The 23,579-nt window shown below is 33.8% G+C and overlaps 1 protein-coding gene across 1 annotated transcript; it reads left to right on the top strand.

The window, feature by feature from the left end:
* Positions 1 to 7,352: 7,352 nt before the first annotated feature.
* Positions 7,353 to 16,501, top strand: LOC136040006 (cingulin-like). The gene is made up of 3 exons (XM_065724072.1): positions 7,353 to 7,379; positions 12,540 to 13,305; positions 16,323 to 16,501. Exons 1-3 carry the CDS (start codon positions 7,353 to 7,355, stop codon positions 16,379 to 16,381), a joined length of 852 nt encoding a protein of 283 aa, XP_065580144.1. The 3' UTR covers positions 16,382 to 16,501.
* Positions 16,502 to 23,579: the final 7,078 nt, after the last annotated feature.

The raw sequence follows: 23,579 nt of genomic DNA on the forward strand, positions 1-23,579 counted from the left end.
CTAGAATGTTGCAAGAGGGCTCATTCTAACGGAAATGAAAAGTTCTAGTGCCCTTTTTAAGTGACCAAAAAAATTGGAGGGCACCTAGGCCCCCCCCACACTAATTATTTTCCCAAAGTCAACAGATCAAAATTCTGAGATAGCCATTTTATTCAACGTAGTCGAAAAACCTTATAACTATGTCTTTGGGGAAGAGTTACTCCCCCACAGTCCCAGTGGGAGGGGCAACAAGTTACAAACTTTGACCTGTGCTTACACTTACTAGTAATGGTTATTGGGAAGTATACAGGCGTTTTCAGGAGGATTTTTTTGGTCGGGGGGAGGGGTTGAGAAGAGGGGGATATGCTGGGGGAACTTTCCATCCAGAATTTGTCATGGGAGAAGAAAATTTCCATGAAGGGAGAGCAGGATTTACTAGCATTATTTAAAAAAAAAAATTAAAAAATAAATGTGAAAAAGCTTTTTCAGCTGGAAGTAAGGAACAGCAATAAAACTTAAAACAAACAGAAATTATTACCCATATGAGGGGCTCACCTCCTTCTAATACCTCGCTCTTTACGCTAAAGTATTTTTAGTAATTTCAACTATTTATTCTACGGCTTTTGTGATTCAGGGGTCATTCTTAATGAATTGGGATAAAATTCAAGCTTTAGTGTAAAGAGCGAGGTACTGATGATGGGGCGAATCCCCTCATATATGTAATAAAACATGAGAATACAAAAGTTCTTTACGTAAGCTAATTTATAAGTTACGTAAATCTTTTACCAATAAAAAGATTCGTAAAAAATTAAAAGTTCTAGTTGCCTTTTTAATTAACCAAAAAATCGGAGGGCAACTAGGCTTCGTCCCCCGCTCTTTTTTTCTCAAAATCATTCGATCAAAATTATGAGAAAGCCATTGAGCCAAAAAAAAAATATGCAAATTTCGTTTTGATTATTCCTCTGCGGAGAGCCAAAATCAAAACATGCATTGATTCAAAAACGTTCAGAAATTAAATAAAAAAAACAAGTTTTTTCAACTGAAAGTAAGGAGTGACATCAAAACTTAAAACGCACAGAAATTACTTCGTATATGAAAGAGGCTGTTTCCTCATCAACGCCCCGCTCTTTACGCTAAAGTTTTTTACTGTTTTAGAAAGAAGAATTGAGAGAAAGAGTCAAACTTTAGCGTAAAGAGCGGGGCGTTGATGAGGAAGCAGCCTCTTTCATATACGAAGTAATTTCTGTGCGTTTTAAGTTTTGATGTCACTCCTTACTTTCAGTTGAAAAAACATGTTTTTTTTATTTAATAACAACCAGGTTCGTAAATACCTACCTTTGCGACATCGCAATGTTGCGTCACTTGCATCTGGAAGACTGTTGATTGGAGGATCGGGGTGGGGAGGGGGCGGGGCTTGAATTGCCTATCCTTGTCGCAGAAACTGTTAGGGCCTATACTACTAGCGAAAAAAAAAATTAATATACAAATTTCGTTTTAATTATTTATGTGCGGAGATCAAATGGAGATCAAAGTGCGGAGAATTATGTGCCAAGATCAAAACATGCATTAATTAAAAAACGTCCAGAAATTAAATAAAAAAACAAGTTTTTTTTAAATGAAAGTAAGGAGCGACATTAAAACTTAAAACGAACAGAAATTACTCCGTATATGAAAGGGGTTTTTCCTCCTCAACGCCCCGCTCTTTACGTTAAAGTTTTTTACTGTTTTAAGAAGTAGAGTTATGAGAAAGAGTCAAACTTTAACGTAAAGAATGGGGCGTTGAGAAGGAAAAGCCCCTTTCATATACGCATTAATTTCTTTTCGTTTTAAGTTTTGCAAATTTTGTTTTAATTATTTATGTGCGGAGAGCCAAGATCAAAACATGCATTAATTAAAAAACGTCAAGAAATTAAATAATTTTTTTTTTTTTTAATGAAAGTAAGGAGTGGTATTAAAACTTAAAACGAACAGAAATTACTCCGTATATGAAAGGGGCTTTTCTTCCTCAACGCCCCGCTCTTTACGCTAAAGTTTTTTCCTGTTTTAAGAGGTAGAGTTATGAGAAAGAGTCAAACTTTAGCGTAAAGAGTGGGGCATTGAGAAGGAAAAGCTCCTTTCATATACGGAGTAATTTCTGAATAAAAAGGGCTATCTAAAATGTTGATCTGACAACCTTGAAAAAAAGTGCTGTAGGAGGGGTCTTAGCCACCCTCCAGCATTTTCTGTCATTTAGAAAATGGCACTAGAACTTTTGATTCCCGAGTATATGAGACATCTCTATTTTACTCGATCACTAGTTAGATTAAATAAAAAAACAAGTTTTTTTAAATGAAAGTAAGGAGCGACATTAAAACTTAAAACGAACGGAAATCACTCCGTATATGAAAGGGGCTTTTCTTCCTCAACGCCCCGCTCTTTACGCTAAAGTTTTTTACTGTTTTAAGAGGTAGAGTTATGAGAAAGAGTCAAACTTTAGCGTAAAGAGTGGGGCATTGAGAAGGAAAAGCTCCTTTCATATACAGAGTAATTTCTGTTCGTTTTAAGTTTTAATGTCGTTCCTTACTTTCATTTAAAAAAACTTGTTTTTTTATTTAATTCAGTAAAGCGCCAATGACGCAGTAGGTTTTAGACTTTTACAATGAGAGAGAAGGAGGCAAAACCCAAACTCTTGTTTGTAGTGATTTTCGTTCGTGACACTATGAGTCTTGATAACAATTTATTTAAATAAAAAAACAAGTTTTTTCAACTGAAAGTAAGGAGCGACATTAAAACTTAAAACGAACAGAAATTACTTCGTATATGAAAGGGGCTGCTTCCTCATCAACGCCCCGCTCTTTACGCTAAAGTTTGACTCTTTCTCTTAACTCTTCTTTTTAAAACAGTAAAAAACTTTAGCGTAAAGAGCGGGGCGTTGATGAGGAAGCAGCCCCTTTCATATACGAAGTAATTTCTGTTCGTTTTAAGTTTTAATGTCGCTCCTTACTTTCAGTTGAAAAAACTTGTTTTTTTATTTAATTTCTGAACGTTTTTGAATCAATGCATGTTTTGATTTTGGCTCTCTGCAGAGAAATAATTAAAACGAAATTTGCATATATTTTTTTTTGGCTAAATGGCTTTCTCATAATTTTGATCAAATGATTTTGAGAAAAAAAGAGCGAGGGAGGAAGCCTAGTTGCCCTCCAATTTTTGGTTAATTAAAAAGGCAACTAGAACTTTTAATTTTTTACAAATCTTTTTATTAGTAAAAGATATACGTAACTTATAAACTAGCTTACGAAAAGAATGTTTTATTCTAATGTTTTCATTACACATATGAGAGGGTTCACCCACTCGTCAGTACCTCTCTCTTTACACTAAATCTAAAATTTTGTCCCAATTCATTAAGAATGACCCCTGAATCACAAAAGCCATAGAATAAATAGTTGACATTGCTAAAAACACTTTAGCGTAAAGAGCGAGGTATTAGGAGGAGGTGAGACCCTCATATGGGTAATAATTTCTGTTCGTTTTAAGTTTTAATGCTGCTCCTTACTTCCTGCTGAAATAAACTTTTTCATATTTATTTTTTCATTGTTTTTTTTTAAATAATGCTAGTAAATACTGCGCTCCCTTCATGGAAATTTTATTCCCCCATGACAAATTCCTCGATTGAAAGTTCCCCCAGTATATCCCCCTCTTCTCAACATCTCCCCCCAACCAAAAAATCCTCCTGAAAACACCTGTACATTTCCCAATAACCATTACTATATGTAAGCAATGGTCAAAGTTTGTAAATTGTAGCCCCTCCCACGGGGACTGTGGAGGAGTAAGTCGTTTCCAAAGACATAATTATAAGGTTTTTCAAATACGTTGAATAAAATGGCTATCTCAGAATTTTGATCCGTTGACTTTGGGAAAATAATTAGCGTGGGAGGGGGCCTAGGTGCCCTCCAATTTTTTCGGTCACTTAAAAAGGGCACTAGAACTTTTCATTTCCGTTAGAATGAGCCCTCTCGCAACGTTCTAGGACAACTGGGTCGATACGATCACCCCTGGGAAAAAGAAAAAAGAAGAAAAAAAAAACAAAAAAAAAACAAACAAATAAACACGCATCCGTGATCTGCCTTCTGGCAAAAAATACAAAATTCCACATTTTTGTAGATAGGAGCTTGAAACTTTTACAGTAGGGTTCTCTGATACACTGAATCTGATGGTGTAATTTTCGTTAAGATTCTATTACTTTTAGGGGGTGTTTCCCCCTATTTTCTAAAATAACACAAATTTTCTCAGGCTCGTAACTTTTGGTGCGTAAGACTAAACTTGATGAAACTTATATATTTAAAATCAACATTAAAATGCGATTCTTTTGATGTAGCTATTGGTATCAAAATTCCATTTTTTAGAGTTTTGGTTTCTATTGAGCCGGGTCGCTCCTTACTACAGTTCGTTACCACGAACTGTTTGATGAATACACCAAATCAATCGAATTTTGATGTTATTCAAAATATTCAAAATTCATGAAGTTTAATACAACCCATCAAAAGTTACAAGCCTGAGAAAATTTGTCATATTTTTGAAAATAGGGGGAACCCAATAAAATATAAAGTTATATCTATGCAAATTACTCCAGCAGATTTAATATATCTGGGAACCCTACTGTAGAAGTTTTAAGCTTCTATATGAAAAAAGTGGAATTCTGAAATTTTTTTTGCCAGGAGCAAGATCACGGAGGCGTGTTTATTTAGTTGTTTGGTTTCGCCACAGGTAATCGTATCGAACCAGTGATCGAGTAAAATAGAGATGTCTCATATAATCGGGAATCAAAAGTTCTAGTGCCATTTTCTTAATGACAGAAAATGCTGGAGGGCAGCTAAGCCCCCTCCTACAGCACTTATTTCCCAAAGTTGTCAGATAAACATTTTAGATAGCACTTTTTATTCAGACTAGTCTTAAGACCTAATAGCTATGTCTTTGATGATAACTTGACGCCCAGAGCAACCGGGGGATGGGCTGAGTTTCAGGGGTCATTATTACATGATTGGAACGAAAAATCAAACTTTGGCGTAAAGAGCGAGATTTTAAAAAAGAAGGTGACTCCCTTCATTTACATAATAATTTCTGTTCGTTCTTATTTTGAACCTTACTCTCAGTTGTAAAAACTTTTTTTTTTAGTCAATGATAGAATTAAGAGTATGATAAACTTGCACTACTAAATTATGACCGCTGGATAATAACAATTGCTGATTTTTTACGCTACATTCAACTAATTATGCATTAATTCATGATCTATTTATTAAGTGCATAATTCATGTTAAAAATCTCCGTAAGTCAATATTGTAAGGAATATTATGTAAATTAAAGATTAAAACTTGTACGACGGATATCAGTAAGCTCATATAATCTATTTGAGAGCTTACAATTTTGAAGAAGCAAATACAAAAAAAGTAATTCTTTTTTCGGATTTGCTATTTTGTATGGCTCAAGAGTTTTCAAACAGATTGTTTCTTTTATTAATTTAAATAGTATGTAGAAGTGTATGCTTATGTCTATTTTAAGAAAAAACCTTGCACTGGTGTCAATTCATGAAAATGAAGAGAGAAAAAGATTCTTAAATATGTACAAAAGCTGAGAAGGAGGGGCAGAAAATAGTTTCTGATACTTTATCCATCACCATTAATCTAATTCTGGAATTTTCTTAGAAACTTTTTATAAACTTGCTGATTCATACCAGAAGTGCAACTTCAATGCTGTTCTTTGGGTGTCTTTTTAAAAACTTTTCAGATATTTCAATAAAGACTACCGTATCATGGATACTGCCCTGGCAAGTATTTCTTTTGTAATTGCACAATAATCATTTTTCTCATATTACTTGAAAAGCTGATTTACGATGTTTAATTTGCTGAAATTGGCTTTTCTTAGCTAGATTTCAGAATTTTTAGTTAACAACACAGACCAAAAATATTCTAAGAAACCAAGAGGGACTAAATATCGGCTTCTAACTTTATTCTCCCTTCCCTTCCCTAGAGCTAATAATGTGTTTACCTGAAGGCTAAATGAGAGTTAAGATGTTTTGGCACTAAAATATACATAGAAATTCAAATATAATACTGCAAACAGATATAAATAGAAATGGAGGAAATACTATTTATAGCTCCTGACACCAGCTGGAAAATCATCCTGTATTAACTCACTTTGAATTAGGAACTATGGATGGATTTTAGATAGAACTATGGACCTTTGAAAATGGTTTTTCTTGACTATCGAACCATTTCCAAAACTATTGAGTACATATTGGAGGGGTAGATTTAAAAGTCTTTTATGTAGTTCCCGAAAAAGACAGTTCCTTTTATACCGTTCCTATTATGGGGTATTTAGCGGTCATTTACCCTAAACATAATTCTAAATGACCTATATTTGATAAAAAAGAAAAGATCTAGATATTTATGATGATTTTTATTTGAAAAAAAATATATGATTTACGACTATCCTTTACGCAACATTTTTAATCAATGAATTCAGGGGGTAACAATGCTTCCAAAGGTTTAGATTTTTTGTTTTCACTATAAAAATGGTAAAAAAAGGACCCACTTCTGCTCCCCTAAAACTAGAAAATTGCCACTTTTGTGCATTCACTAAATTATCAAAATCGCCTCCCCCTATATTTTTGTGATTTGGTGCAATTGTATTGCTATTTTATCCGACGCACAATTCTAAAAGACCTTAATCAAAAAGAAAGACAAATGGAAAAACTTCGGATAATTTCATTCGTTTAAAGTAAAAATCTTATTTGACGTCTAAAAACCTGTTATGAAAAATTTTGACTCCGTGGGCTCAAAGTTTTCAAATACTCTCCCCCCTAGATTAAAAAAAGAAAAATAGTTAGAAAAATGGGGCTTCAAGTAAATACATAATTAGTTCTAATCAAGTTCTCAATTTAATATCATACTATTTTTTTGCCCTCTCTTCCTCAGCATTTGCAGAAATCTAAGAGTCTTTGTCTTTCCTTCATTTTTTTTTCTTTTTTAGCAGGAGCCAGTCACTGGTGACCGGTGCCAAAATCCTGCGGCAGAAAACCCTAAATATTTCACGTTAAAAGCGTACACTTTTACGCCAAACAAAATAATAAATCCAAAAACTTTTCATAACAATATTTTCAAAATAACCATCTTACTTATTCAGGTCATACCAGTTTGTCATCTTTTATTTACATAAATATTCTTCAGACATTAGATTAATTGAGATATAAACATGCATTATGTACTTAATAATTAGACCAGTCTTGAATGCATAATTAATTATATGCAATATAAATAAGTAACAATTGTCATAATTCAGCAGTCATAATTTAGTAGTGCAGGTATATCATAGTAATAAAAGATAATTCTATTGCTGAAATGGAGAGGATGAAATGGGACCTATTGGTAAGTTTTCGATTTTAAACTCTAAGTTAATGACAGAAAACTTTCCTTGTCGGTTTTATATTATATTAAATAAAAAAGTTTTTTTTAGCTGAAATTAAGGAGCGACATTAAAACGAACAGAAATTACTTCGTATATGAAAGGGGCTGCTTCCTCATCAATGCCCCGCTCTTTACGCTAAAGTTTGACTCTTTCTCTCTGCTTTTTAAAACAGTAAAAAAAAACTTTAGCGTAAAGAGCGGGCCGTTGATGAGGAAGCAGCCCCTTTCATAGACGAAGTAATTTCTGTTCGTTTTAAGTTTTAATGTCGCTCCTTAATTTCAGCTAAAAAAAACTTGTTTTTTTAAAATTAATTTCTGAACGTTTTTGAATCAATGCATGTTTTGATTTTGGCTCTCCGCACAAAAATAATTAACACGAAATTCGCGAGTTTTTTTTTTTTTTTTGGCTAAATGGCTTTCTCATACTTTTGAAGAATGATTTTGAGAAAAAAAGGAACGGTCGAGGAAGCCTAGTTGCCCTGCGATTTTTTGGTTTTTTGGTCTCATGTTTTTATTACATATGTGAGGGGTTCACCCCCTCGTCAGTACCTCGCTCTTTACACAAAAGATTAAATTTTGTCCCAATTCATTAAGAATGGCCCCTGAATCACCAAAGCCGTAGAATAAATAGTTGAAATCACTAAAAATACTTTAGCGTAAAGAGCAAGGTATTAGGAGGAGGTGAGCCCCTCATATGAGTAATAATTTCTGTTCGTTTTAAGTTTTAATGCTTCTCCTTACTTCCAGTTGGAAAAAAACTTTTCATATTTATTTTTTCATAGTTTTTTTTCTCAAATAATGCTAGAAAATCTTGAGCTCCCTTCATGGAAATTTTCTTCCCCCATGACAAATTCCTCGATGGAAAGTTCGACCAACATATCCCCCTCTTGTTAACGCCTCCCCCCAACCAAAAAAACAACTGAAACGTCTGTACACTTCCCGATAAGCATCACTATATGTAAGCACTGGTCAAAAGTTTGTAACTTGTAGCCCCTCCCACGGGGACTGTGGGGGAGTAAGTCGTCCCCAAAGACATAGTTATAAGGTTTTTCGGCTACGTTGAATAAAATGGCTATCTCAGAATTTTGATCCGTTGACATTGAGAAAATAATTAGCGTGGGAGGGGGCCTAGGTGCCCTCTAATTTTTTTGGTCATTTAAAAAGGGCACTAGAACTTTTCATTTCAGTTAGAATGAGCCCTCTCGCAAGATCCTAGGACCACTGGATCGATACAATCACCCCTGGGAAAAAAAAAACAACAAAAAAATAATCCGTGATCTGCCTTCTGGCAAAAAATACAAAATTCTACATTTTTGTAGATAGGAAATTGAAACTCCTACAATAGGGTTCTCTGATAAGCTGAATCTGATGGTGTGATTTTCGTTAAGATTCTATGTCTTTTAGGAAGTGTTTCCCCCTATTTTCAATATAAGGCAAATTTTCTCAGGCTCGTAACTTTTGATGGGTAAGACTAAATTTGATGAAACTTATATATTTAAAATCAGCATTAAAATGCGATTCTTTTGATGTAGCTATTGGTATCGAAGTTTATTCTTTTGAGTTTTGATTACTATTGAGCCGGGTCGCTCCTTGCTACAGTTCGTTACCACGAACTGTCTGATAAATATATTCGTCTCTCAAAGCCAATTTTCCCCTCGGTCCTCAACAATGCTGACTGTTTTTGCTCCTTCACTGGGTAGGGTGGGTAAGCGATTTCGACAAATCGGTATCGAAACTCTTCCATCCCCTAATTTGTGGAAGTGTAACACAAGTCGTCATGATTTGATTTATGTTTACGCGTTTTCATTTTTGTATATGACAACTCTTGCTGCAATTCATGATTCTGCAAGGGGAGCTAAAGAGAGGTTTTATTAATTTTAAAATAAAATTAATTTTAAAACGACATAATTTACAAAAGTAATTGTACCGTATCCTTTTTTTCTATCAAAATACAAAAAAAGGAAGTTCTAAAAATTCTTGTCTGCTAACGTACGCTTCTGATCATGCGTATGTTGACTCTTGTCACAAGTATATTCAACTGAAGGAAGAACTTGCTCTTGTATGGTGCTCAGGCTCAGACAATCGAGATTTTGAAACATATATTTGTTTTTTGTGGATGAGGGTGTATTTGAAAAATATCTTTTTTGGTGTATTCATTGAAAAACACAAGACAATAACAAATCTCCCACTCCCTATATATCATAGACATTTTTACCCTATCCTCCACACCAAAAAACAGAAAATAAATAAATAAATAGTGCACTGAAGGCTTATGGCCCTTTATTGTAGGTGATGCTAGAGCGTCTTCTAACAGAAAGATTCGTAATTTATCCCTATAGATAAATACACCAAGAATTTTTCTATGTAAAGCAGAACAAATAGGCCTATCATCTTAATGAGCTATGACGTACAATAAGAGGAAGGGACACCCTCCCTCATATACCAAAATATTTTTCTTTGTCTTAAGTTTTAATGTTACCTTCTTACTTTCAGTTTAAAAAGTTTGTTTTTTATTTATTAAATCGATATGATAAAAGGAAAAAATGACGAAAAATCGGACCAGCAAAACTTTTACGTGAGAAAAACCTAAGGAAAAATATTTTCAGTGGACAAAGAAATTCAATATATCTTAATTAAGAAAAAATTCAATCTTTACTTTTTAATAGCCCTTTCAGTAATGCACAAACAATAATTAGGGTCTAGGTATAATAACCACGCCATGGCAGGGGGTAAGTTTCGACAGGTTTGGTAATGAAACCAAGAAATTAGACTTTACGGGTATTCTCATTTCCTCATTAAATAATTGATGGCCAAAAAATAATTGATGGCCTTTTAAAAGCAGTTTCGGCCAATTCTAAGCTACCACTTGCAAGATATAGAGTAAAATTTCAGATAGGATTTTTTTGCAGCCCCAAAGAAAGCGGGTGAATTACTCATTTATATTTTCTATTTACTTTATTACTTAATAATTTTTCTATTTACTCTACATGCTCGTATGACTTCTTCTGCTTCGATGTTTGCTAATAAAAAAAAATAATAATAAAAAAAAAACAATCCAAATCATGAACTATACTAAAAGCATAACGCTTTTAAAACATGCTATATTTGTAAAAATACAAGAGATCCTTACAAATTTACAATTGAATTCCAAACGGATGATTAGCCTGTTATCAAATTAAATTTGTCCTCGTAGCTTGAAACAGCTTAGAAAAGAAAATTTATTTTTATTTTATGTAGAAAAGAAAACGTTTGTCTGAATTTTTAATTACCCTTTACGCAGACTGATTTCAGTGGGTTTTTATAAACATGATCACTAGTTTTTAAACGTTATCTTAACTTTTTGTATGCTTGTACTAATAAATGACTTGTGCCTTTGTTTTAAATAATAAATAACAAACTGAACTATTATCTTAAAAAAAAATTGTCCTGTTATATCAAGTGAAGGATATTTTTCATTATATCCCTATTTTGTAATTGAATTATATAAAATTAATTTTTTTTAAGGTTTGTAGATCCAAAATTGGTTAAGGATTTGATAAACAATTGACATTTGCATTTTTTAAGAAAAAAGGATAATATGGCTATCTTAAAATTTTGATTAGATGTGTTTGGGGTACTGGAGGGAAGGGGGGCTGATTGTGCTAAAATCATTTATAACTTTTCGAAAGGGTACTAGACCTTTAAATTTCGAATTGAATTTTGCCTCTTTTGAATCCTCCACGACAACTGCTTCTAAAAATAAATGTTGTGGTCTAACGAAAGCAAAAAATAATAGTAAAGAACACATTATGCCCACACCGCTCTTCACTTAGGCAACACTATTATGTTGCCAATGATTTCTCTTCATTTTTAGTTTCAGTTACTTATTGATGGTTATTTGTCGTAGTTTTACGCTTGGAAGTTAATTTGAGTTTAATTCTGCTCATTTTTTGTTCTAATGGAGCTTATTACTTTTCTTGGATTTTTTTTTTTTTTGAAAACTGCTCATCGAATTAATTTCTGCTCGGTTTCTTTATTGGCATAGTTTTTTTTTTAATGAAAAATAAAAGTTTGATTGGATGTGATGATGGGCGTGGGAGGCTGGTTGCCTTCCAATCAAACTTCGACTATTAAAAAGGGCACTGTAACTTCTGATTTCCAGTCCAATGAGCCTCCTCCGAAGTTTACATGGTCATCCTTTTTATAAGAACCTTTTATGCTCCTGGGACATAACTAGCAACCCTTGCCCTGAGGGCTGAGGGGCATTATCCTAAAAGATGTAATCGATGGATCTTTCAACTATGCTAAATAAAATTGCTATCCGATAATTTTGATTGAAGGTCTTTGGAGAAATGATGGGCAATGGGGGATGGTTCCCCTCCAATTACTTCCGACTGTTAAAAAGGGCACTAAAACTTCGAATGTCCAATCCTTTGATTTCCCTCCGAATTTTATGTGAACACCCTTTCCATAGCAACCTTATATGCCACTGGGTCATAAAGGGGGCTATCATCCCTTAGGGAGCTATGTCTTAACAACAGGCAACTTGCATAACTTACAGTCCTTGCCCCGCAGGCTGGAGAGGGGTTGTCAAACTTTGTCACCCGTTTTAAGAGTAACCAAAAATCTAAAATATATGTTTAGATAAAAATAAGCAAATCAAAAGAACTTTTTTTGTGGTGACTCTATGTATCAGAATGTCTAAGGAAAATGTAAAGTTTTGGAGTTATTTTTTTCGCGAAAAGTGATGATGTACGCACGAGGATTGGCTGAGGATGTAACATTAGAAACAATATAGAAATTGATAGAACAAAAACGAATAGAAATAGTCTTTTACGAGGGATATTGATCATTTGAAAAAGAAGAAGAAGCAAAACAGTGCGGCAAAACTATGCCTAAGTGTGTTGCAGAATAAACAACAGCATAAATATGACTCTTCGATGTACTGATCATTTGAAGAGTGTGCACCCTATCACACCAGGTATAAAAAAAAAACTATTCTAGCTATAGTATTAGCCTTTAACTTTGCTTGAAGGAGAGGCAAGGGATAAATAATTCAATCTTGTTGCATTAATAACACTATTTTGAATGTTTATTTTTCTATTTAAGGGTATCACTTGTATACATATTTTTTTGTTTCAGGAGACAGAGAATGGACCGACAAAAATCCACAACATAATAAAAGAGGAAAGTGAAAAAAATGACAGAAAGAAAAGAAGAGGAGTTGACAAAACTGAACATAGTTTTCGAAAATTATTCCAAAGGTATCAAAAACTGAAAAGCGAAAAAAGGAAATTATCAGATACATTAAGAAATTCATCAACAAAGCAACAGAAGCTGAAAGTGGAAATAGCTCAGCTTAAATTAAACCAGTCAGACCTAAAAGAAGAGCTCGAAGACCTAAAGGAGAAACTGGACCTAAAAGGGAGTAAAACACCATTTTCAAAATCACCGGAGATCGTCACTTTAAACCAAGAGTTATCAGCGTTTAAAGCTCTTAGTATAGTGTTCAAAGAAGAGTTAGTCAGACTGGACGAACAGAATAAAATATTAAAATCAGACCTTAAAACCATTAATAAAAAATATGGTTGGGCCCATCACCTTTTAGAAAGGCGCAATTTTGAACTTCAATATGAATATGAGCGGCGGAAATTAGGTGAGATGTGTGCCGATTATGGTATAAAGGCTTTGCGTGATCTGTCTGAAGAGATGGAGAAAATGAAAGAGGATCTGACAAAAACCAGACATAATCTCAAACTAATGACTCTGAAATGGGATATGGATATAGCAGAAATATGGGACAACAAAAATCATCAAAACATCCATTCAGAAGAATCATTGGCAAGACAGGAATCAGTAGTTTCTACCGAAAGTGGCTTTTTTGGCACTTCTTCATCTTCTTCAGAAGGTAAAAGATTTATTTTATTCATGTATTTAAATTAATTTGTATAGAAATTATTAGTGTCAAAGCTTATTCCCCCGATTTGTTTAAATGAATACTTATTTCCCCATTAAAAAATTTGCATATGTAGGCGAATATAACTAAGTTGAAACTGAATTGGAAAAAATAAGTTTTTCTTTCGATTGAAATTAGGGAGCAGAATTAAATCACTCCTTCGTAAGTTAAAAATACCTCATTTTTTTATAATTTTTCACAATTAACCCTCCCTCAAACTCCCCAAAAGAGAGTGAATTCGTTCTCTTTATGTCAATCACGTATTTAGGACTTGTGCTTATTTTTTCCACTAAGTTTCATCCTGATCCCTCCACTCTAAGCATTTTCCAAGATTTTAGGTTGCCCCCTCCAATGTCACCTGATCCGGTTGGAATTTAAAGTAAGAGCTCTGAGACATGATATCCTTCTAAATATCAAATTTAATTAAAACCCGATCTAATTTTAATTAGATCCCTCCTGATCAAATAGTTAAGTCTATAATGAATGTAAACGATATCATTAAGTAAGTGTAAATCAAATATATTGCTAAAATAAAAATTAATGAAATGCGTAAGAAAAGGTTCATCTTTGAGCCAATAGAGTCAAAAGCATATAGAGCTTGACTCAAACTTCATATGCGGTTTTTATTTGAAATTAAATAAAAAAAACTAATTTTTTTAGCTGAAAGTAAGGAGCGACATTAAAACTTAAAACGAACAGAAATTACTCCGTATATGAAATGAGTTGTCCCCTCCGCAATCCCTCGCTCTTTACGCTAAAGCTTTTAATTGTTTTAAAAAGTAGAATTGTGGCAAAGAGTCAAACTTTAGCGTAAAGAGCGAGGGATTGCGGAGGGGACAACTCATTTCATATACGGAGTAATTTCTGTTCGTTTTAAGTTTTAATGTCGCTCCTTACTTTCAGCTAAAAAAATTAGTTTTTTTTTATTCAATTTCTGAACGTTTTTGAATTAATGCATGTTTAGTTTTGGCTCTCCGCACATAAATTATTAAAATGAAATTTGTATATTAATTCTTTTGGCTAAATGGCTTTCTCTTAGTTTTGATCAGACGATTTTGAGAAATAAGGGGTGGAGAAGGAGGCCTAGTTGCCCTCCAATTTTTCGGTTACTAAAAAAGGCAACTAGAACTTTTAATTTTTAACGAACGTTTTTATTAGTAAAAAATATGCGTAACTTAAGAATTAACTTACGTAACAAACTTTCATAACCTTATATTTTTATTATGTATACGAGGGGGTTTGTACCCTCGTTAATATCTATCTCGTTACACTAAATCGTAAGTTTTGTCCCAATTCTTTAAGAATGACCCCTGAATCAGAAAGGCCGTAGAATAAATAGTTGAAATTACTAAAAATACTTTAGCATAAAGAGCAAGGTATTTATCTCCTCCTAAATACCTCGATCTTTATGCTAAAGTATTTTTAGAACCCCTCATATGCGTAATAATCTCTGTTCGTTTTAAGTTTCAATGCTACTTCTTCCTTTCATTTGAAAAAACGTTTTCATGTTTATTTTTCATTGTTTTCTTATAGTAATGCTAGAGAATCCTGCACCCTTGTCATTGAATTTTTCTTCCCCCATGACAGATTCCTCCAAGGAAAGATCCTCCAACATAGCCCTCTCTCCTCAGCCCCACCCCCAAACAAAATAAAATCCCCCTGAAAACGTCTGTACACTTCCCAATAACCATTACTATATGTAAACACTGGTCAAAGTTTGTAACTTGCAGCCCCTCCCCCAGGGATTTTGGGGGAGTAAGTCATCCCCAAAGACATAGTTATTATGGTTTTCGACTATGCTGAACAAAATGGCTATCTCAAAATTTTGCTCCGTTGACTTTGGGAAAAAAATGAGCGTGGGAGGGGGCCTAGATGCCCTCCAATTTTTTTGGTCACTTAAAAAGGGCACTAGAACTTTTCATTTCCGTTAGAATGAGCCCTCTTGCGACATTCTAGGACCACTTGGTCGATACGATGACCCCTGGGGAAAAAAAAACAAAAAAACAAATAAACACGCACCCGTGATTTGTCTTCTGGCAAAAAATACAAAATTCCACATTTTTGTAGATAGGAGCTTGAAACTTCTACAGTAGGGTTCTCTGATACGCTGAATCTGATGGTGTCATTTTCTTTCAGATCCTACGACTTTTAGGGGGTGTTTCCCCCTATTTTCCTAAATAAGGCAAATTTTCTCAGGCTCGTAACTTTTGATGGGTAAGACTAAACTTGATGAAACCTATATATTTAAAATCAGCATTAAAATGTGATTCTTTTGATGTAGCTATTGATATCAAAATTCAATTTTTTAGAATTTTGGTTACTATTGAGCCGGGTCGCTCCTTACTACAGTTCGTTACCACGAACTGTTTGACAAATAAAATTTTCCAAAGTGTTCCCTTTTTCAGTGAGGTCCTTTATTATGCGTCGGTTAAAATAACCATACTATTGGACCAGTTCTTGAAAATGCGGGGAGGGAGATTTTTTTCTTGCAATTCAGCGGGTACCTGTGTACTATATGGTACACAAACGAGAAGTGAAGTTATATTAAGGCTAATGAAATATAAAAAAAAACAGGATGAAAATAAAATACTTTAGTAAAAAAAAAATATGAAAATTACAACGAAGAATTATAGTAGGGGGCATACAGAACGTATTACATAAATACCTAACACAACTAAAATACCATCTCTATATATTAAATGTTTACTTGGTATGTTAGTGGGATTTTCATTCAAGCTCGTAACTTTTAATGGTTAGCATTAAATCAAACAGGCTTTATGAATTTGGAAACAGCTAGAAAATTCTTTTCTTTCGTTGCAACTAGTGTTATCAACAATTTGTTTTTCAGGAGTTTTTGTTATTATTTAGCAGAGTTGTTCTATATTTATAGATTATTATTATTATTTTTTTTTTGATCAACAAAAATTAATAACTTTGAAGAATAAAGTGACCAATGTTTATTATTACAGGTTCGATAAACTGGAGTCAGGAGTCTGGTTCCTTGGTGCCTTGGTTGGGGCAGATTTGACAAGATCAAAAATCAAATACTGACGAACACATTTATTTATTGACAAGAACATACATCGTTTATAAATTGTTGTTATATTATGCATATATATAAGAAAAATACATTTCTATTCATATTATTTATGCTAGAAAAAAATAAATAACTATTTTAAATATGTGCATTCGTCTTCATCTATTATTAAGGTTAAACATATTGTGTGACACTCGACACTGGTTTGGATTTGTGGACTCGTTTACTATAGTGGATCATGTACATGGGTTTGGAGTTCAGGGGCTTCAGATGAGGGTGGGGTGGTGTTTGCCCTCCTTAAATTTTATGAAAGACCTTTTTGGGACATTTTCTTCGGAAAATACCTTTTAGTATTTTCATAAATAAACGAAGAATAAATTACTCTTCATGCTAAAAACACTTTTAGAAAAGCTTTTTGTTTAAATTAAACATTTACTGTGATTAGGTGTCACTGAAAAACTGGGACAAAAGGTCAAACTTTAATGAAGAGAAAAAGTCACTGAGGAGGAATTAACTCCTTCACATACAGAATAATTTCTATTCGTCCAAAAAACTTTTTTACTTAATTTTCGATTAGTTATTACAAATAAAACGGGTTCATTTTCATTACAAAATTCCTCCCGTGACAGTAAACTTCTTCGAGGAGAGTTCCTCCCACATAAGAGAAAAATCTCCTCTCCCGTAAAATCCACTTCAAACAGTTCTGTCGTCACAGAAAAATATACGTAACTGGTAGCCCTTTTGCCTTGGGCTTTGATGGGTTATATTATCCAACCAGCAATAGTTGCTGAATCTTACAGCTATGTTGAAAAAATCTAAAATTTTGCTCGACTGAACTCTAAGAAAAAAATGGGAGGGGGGCTAGCTGTCCTCCAATCTTTTTGGTTCCTTTAAAAGGGCACTATCACTATTGATTCCCGGTCAAATGATCCTCTCCCGATCTTCTAGAATCATTGGATACGGTCATCCCTCTAGAAATAAACAAACGAAAAAGAATAATAAATAAACACACATTCTTGATCTTTTTGGAAAAGAACGATAATTAAACATTTTAGTATTTACTAATACTATATATAACTCACCACAGTACCAAGCCGCCCAAGGCCAACACAGCTACGTACGCTCCTCCTCCAACTCAATTTATTCAAAGCCTCCCTCTTTACACCCTTCCCAGGAAGTTCCTATTTCCTTTAAACATTTATATATGACACCCTCCCACCCTTGACGAGGATGACCTGTTTTCCGTTTAGCCCTAGAAAGTTGACCTAAAAGGACAATCTTTGGCAATCTGTCATCCTTCATCCACAGAACGTGGTCTAGCCTTCTTAACCTTTCTTTCATTTTAGCCCTTGAGAGCGGGATTGAACTACATTTTTTGTACAGCCTACTGTTAGAAATATGGTCAGTCAGCCGGGTACCCAGAACAATCCGTAGGCAATTTCTCTGGAAAACATCTAGTAAATTTTCACCCGCTTTTCGGAGCACCCTTGCTTCAGAGCCATAATTGACCACTGTCATCACTGTTGCTTCCATTATTCTAATCTTGGTTTGCAGAATTATCTTCCTATTCTTCCAAGCTTTTAACTGTGAAAAAACATCTTGAGCCATGGCTATTCTACTTTTAACATCATCACTCCCCGTCTTTACTAATATTACTATTAATCAGCTTCCGTTTACAATAACATAATCAATAAGGTTTGCTGTCTTACCATCACGCGGATACCATGTTAACTTGTAGGGCCATTTTATGACCATACACTGTATTGGTTATCACTAGGTTTTTACAGCTACAAATTTGCAAAAGTCTGTAGCCATTACTATTTTTTTTTCCTACACCAAATTTATCTACTCTAGAATACCTTCTATCCCAGTTTCTACCAGCCTGGGTGTTAAATTCTCCTAGTAAAAACACCCTATTTTTACCTAGTTTCCTGTCTATTTGCTCCTGTAACTGTAAGTAAAAATTCATCTAAGTCAGTAGTATCTCCGTCAGTCGACCAACAGGTGCATATACTACTATAAATGATACCCTGAACTGTTTAGTCATAAAATGAGAAACTAGTATTCCATTATTAGGCTAATACCTTCCCAGCCTAAACAAGACTTAGCCACTTTTCTTATTCACCATGAGCCCTACTCCCTGCCTATGTACCCCATCCTTCCTGCCTGAGTAAACAAATTCTATATCACCTAATTTCATGCTTCCTACCCTTGGGATATGAGTTTCTGAAACTCCTAATAAGTCCAGTTAAAACCGTCTGAATCCGTCAGTCAAAACGTCGATACGATAGTCATCTTTTAACGTCGTAACATTCCAAGTTCCAATTTTTATGTTCTTTAAATCATTGAAATTATTTTGGCCTCAGGAAAAGCAATGATCCCGGTTACCAGTGTAGGACGGGGGCCAACATATCTTTTCAAGTCTACACTGAAGCCCTTAAGCCGGCTTAGAGCTGGACAGCAAGAAGTCCGTGGGACCTCCAGTATGATTGGACGCTGTGTGCAATCTTAGGCCCATCTTGGTCACAACATGGTTTTCAGCATTTGGCGATACTCTTCTATCAACAAGAGTCGAAATCCTGCACAGATGGTCCCAAGCCTATTACCTCCAAATCATTATATATTCATGTCTACATATATTATGCTACTACGGGGAAGCAGCCAATAGTATATAAATTATTAGTATATAGTTAATTTAGTATAAATAAATAAATAAAACAGCTAAAGTACAATTTTCTGATAAGCTTAATCTGATATTCTAATTTTTGTTAAGATTCATTAACTTTTAGGGGTTATTTCCCCTTTTTTGAAAATCTGGCATTGTATTTGGCCAAATCTTTTGATTTACCTTTTGACATATAAATTTTCGTGTTTAGAGTTTTGGTTACTCGTAAGTAATAATTAAGCGTATTAACTAAGCGTCACTCCTTGTTTACAGTTAGTTTTTGATGGTTAACACTAAACTTGATTAATTATATTTATTTGGCTACATATTTGGATATTTCTATTTATATATAATTTCCAATTCTAGAGTTTTGGTTACTATTAACCTTTGTCACTCCTTGCTTACAGTTCGCTCCTACGAACTGTTTGATATATTCCTTTTTGCATAATTCATGTTCTGTGATGATTTTTACTTATGATGATTTATTGTATTTGACTAATCTTTGACTAATCAGTCCTTCCATCCTGATCTACCAGTTAAGTGTATAATGCAAGTAAACGATGTCACTAAGTAAATGTCTTCAAAATGATAGTGTAAAGTGTATTTTGTCGATAGGAACTTGAAACCTCTACAGTAAGGTTCTCTGACATACTGACTCTGATGGGGTGATTTTCACTAAGAGTACTTACCTTTTTGGGAGTGATTACTCCTTTTTCGAAAATTAGGCACATTTTCTCAAAATCCTGGCTTTTTATGGATAACATCAATCTTAATGAATTATATACACTTGGAATCAGCATAAAAATCTAATTATTTTGATGAATTAGTCATTATTAAAATCCCTTATTATAGAATTTCGGTTACTATTGTCCCTCGATCCCCTTTTCTTACAGTTCGTTATTTGATAGATCTAAGATGGCTCGGAGGCAAAAAAAAAGTTATTTTGACATGGTACTTTTGTTGTATATTATGAGTTATATTACTGATTTCACTGCCAACAAAAACCCAATAAGAAATATAACTACTTTATATCTCAATGACATTAAATATTCAATAAGTATCAATAGTCTTTAACTTTCATCTTAACCACATTTAGGCTAAGTTGAGATTGCTACGACACGTTATGTGGATGAACGACGATCAATTGCGAAAGTTTGTCCTTGTCCGCGAAAGGGGTGGGAAGAGGTCATAAGGGAAATTAGAGTTTCCGAGGAGGGCGTAAAGAGGGAGGCTCTGAACAGACTGAGATTGAGGAAGGCGATCGTAGTTTTGCCATCCTTAGGTGGATTGGTGCAGTAGTGAGTTGTTGTTAGTAGTAATGAATAATCTCGTAAATCTTACTTCAGCCACAAATGAAATACAATTAGTACAAAAAATAAATATAATAAGCAGTAAATCACATTTATATACAAAATAAATTCGAGATCAGTATTTAAATAAGACTAGGGTTAACAGCCTAAATTGCAAACACATAGTCGCCTACTTGTCATTACAAATAAACCAAAATAGTTAAAATAAGTTCAAAAACAAGATTTGTTCAAAAAGGACGAAAAAATATGTAAAAAAACGACCAAAATTGACTTGACATCCAATAACAAAAGAAATGAAGCTGAACGTGAACTTAATGGCACTAATAAACTTGACGTATACGAAATTTACAATAAGCCTGGACCATCTTTATGGCCTGAAACCAAAACCTTTTATTAGGATCCTAAACCAACGGCTTCTAAACCAAGCAAAGAAACCTCATTCGAAGAAATTCAAATGACTTTTTGCAATCTTTCCAGGAATATTTCACTTTTAACCAGATTTACGACCAAGAATTCACATAGTAGTTTCACTTGGTCTGAGATTGGAAAGTTTAGTCTATCTGCAAGTCAGTCTCGGTTATTTGAGGCTAAGAGAATTTGTAGTTTGCACAAAATAAATAATTTAACTAAACAAAACCGCAAAGCCAAAAGGTCCAAAGCCCAAAACCCAATGCTTTCGGTTTTGGACAAAACCAAACTTTAAATAAAAGCAAAAAAATAAATTACCAATTACATTAAACCAGTTCTTGGTTCAAGGAGTAAAAGAGAGACAAAATGTGCATTATGCCCTTAATTAATAAAAAAAATCGATCAAATGAAAAAAGAACATCTTGTCATTAGCACATGCACTATTTAGGTACCAGTTGCTGTTCTGGTAATTTAAACACCTGCCAGTGCTAGATTAAATATAGTAATTATTCACGTAAGTAGATTATATTCTGATATACCTTTGGTATACTCTGCTTCACGTGGCTCATTTTTTAACAAATTTAAAAGTCTTTTGCAAATAAAATTAACGTAAAAAAAGACGAAAAAAATTTGACCTTGGAACGAATAATTGGACAACTGGTGTAGGGCCAGTGGGTAGAAAGCGTGTTTGTGACTGAAGATATATGCGTTTTAGAAACAGAATTCTGTTCTCATTATTCTTTAAAAATGGCAGAAGTAAAAATACGACGACAATGCTATACCCTCAAACTTTCTACACATTTTCGAAGAGTAAATCACGTTTTTTCGTATTTTATATAGTTAGCAAGATGCTGTAGGCTACGTGCCCTGTTCACACTTGCAGAAGAAGTTGGGAATAGGACAATAATGTCCCATCGTAACAAGTGTCACGAGACTTCAACTTTATTGCTAAATTTAAATTAATACAAGAGACAGCATTTTCACTTCGTTCCTCCGTTAGGTAGGTAGTACCAAAGCCTACAAATAAGAAGCATAACCCGGAGAGAGGACACGAACTGAATAGGTTCAGCGACGTTTGTCACATAGTCAGTATGTAGCAAAGCAGTAAATCAGAAGAAACGTGAAATTAATATCCACGGGATGTACCTCAAGACATTATGGGACAATAGCTGGGAACAACGTTAATGAGGTACAAAAAACTATTTTAAATAATGGAATAAAACTAGACAATCGCTGTCGAATCTGGAATAGAACGAAGGTTTTTTTCTTGTCACTGAAGGTGTACATCTTTTATAAACAAAATTTATCTTAGATTACTGTTTAAAAACAGCAATGTGAAAATTTGATGACCAATCAAACAGTGAAATGCAGCTTAATTCATGTCTTATTTTATGATAGATCCTATTTCTTTTTTCCGCCTTCAGTAATTCGAAAGACATTATGTATTTGTCTTGTAAAACTTCTATTTCCTGACATACCTTCTAACTACCCCTCAATTTTTTCGCAACATATAAAGTTCTCAAAATGCTTTATATCCCCTGTTCAGACTTATGAAAATAGCTGGGAAAAGACACACTTAATGTTGAGTAATGACCATATGATTGTTATGCTAAGACCGTATGGCCTGATGTTGGCCGTGCCTTGATGAACAATTGGTATTTAATAGCAGTCAACTAATTAGAAACACCCTTTTTGCTTTTCTACTCTTTTGTAAAATTCACGCAGCGCAACATAAGGCCTTTTGAGCTACCCAAGGTCTTCTGGCTCTACATAAGACCTTTCGGTCAATTTGCCAATAGCCTAACATACCAGAAAAGGAGAGATTACTTTCCTATAATTATGAGATAAAAAGTAGCCTTAATTTAATTGATTTATGACTGTAAATATAATAAGCAATAAAGAGAATCCAAAACCTCGTCTTTTTTAAACCTGATTGGTATCATTTGAAATTTAATGATAAGAACACTTAAGTTTCACGTGGTTAGTTCTTCTGTGTGGAATTCTAAAACAGTAATAATTCACAAAAGATTTCGGCTACAGATCCAATCCTAACAGATTTTTTTTAACCAATAAATTCCCTGTTCTATTGTGGCCTACCTGTAATAAACCGGAAATGCATTTTTCAACATCCACCTACAAAATGATTTCAAAATATTAAATTAAAATACAACACAAATTTGATGCTTAATATACACACTGACAGGCAAGCCATTAACTACAAAAACATAATATCTACTCCTGAGACAATTTACGGCCTTTTCTTTTGTACTGATTCAGACATAGCCTACTTTAAGCCCTAAAACATTTTACTTGAAGATTCTAGAAAAAAATAGGCCATCAGATCTTTATATTTGTAATCCAAAATTATCTTGTAATCTCGAAGTGCTCACATTAAATTTAACTTCTGAAAAATTCGTCTTGGCATTTAAATTCAAGTTAAATACAAATTTAGTTTAGATTAAATTTAAACTTCCAATTAATTTAAATTTAACTTTATATTTTGATAGTCATACTTGGCTTTGTGCGCTCACCAGCAATCATAGGAAATTCTTGCATGATTTTTAATAATTTGGCCAAAACCTTTAAATGCTCATATCTTTGTCTATAAAATAAACACAGTCACCATCAAAATTTTTTAACTCTAACTTCATTTTTCTGCCTCTTTGATAAGTAACAAATAGCCAACAGAAACAAAGCAGTGGCATAGAGACTCACTGGGCAAAGAGGGGTATCGGATCGCCATGTCTTCCTCAATCCCCTCTTCCCTAGAAGATCAAAACATAAAAGAGCACTATTCTTTTAGCAT

This window comes from Artemia franciscana, chromosome 20 (genome assembly GCF_032884065.1).
Source record: "Artemia franciscana chromosome 20, ASM3288406v1, whole genome shotgun sequence".
NCBI classification, from domain to species: domain Eukaryota; kingdom Metazoa; phylum Arthropoda; class Branchiopoda; order Anostraca; family Artemiidae; genus Artemia; species Artemia franciscana.

Bases quoted from the DNA above. Each gene is read 5' to 3' on its own strand.
- LOC136040006 (XM_065724072.1), top strand. From the start codon at position 7,353: ATGGAGAGGATGAAATGGGACCTATTG. The intron at 7,380-12,539 runs GTAAGTTTTCGA...TTTTTGTTTCAG, and splicing joins GGATGAAATGGGACCTATTG to GAGACAGAGAATGGACCGAC. The intron at 13,306-16,322 runs GTAAAAGATTTA...TTATTATTACAG, and splicing joins TTCTTCATCTTCTTCAGAAG to GTTCGATAAACTGGAGTCAG.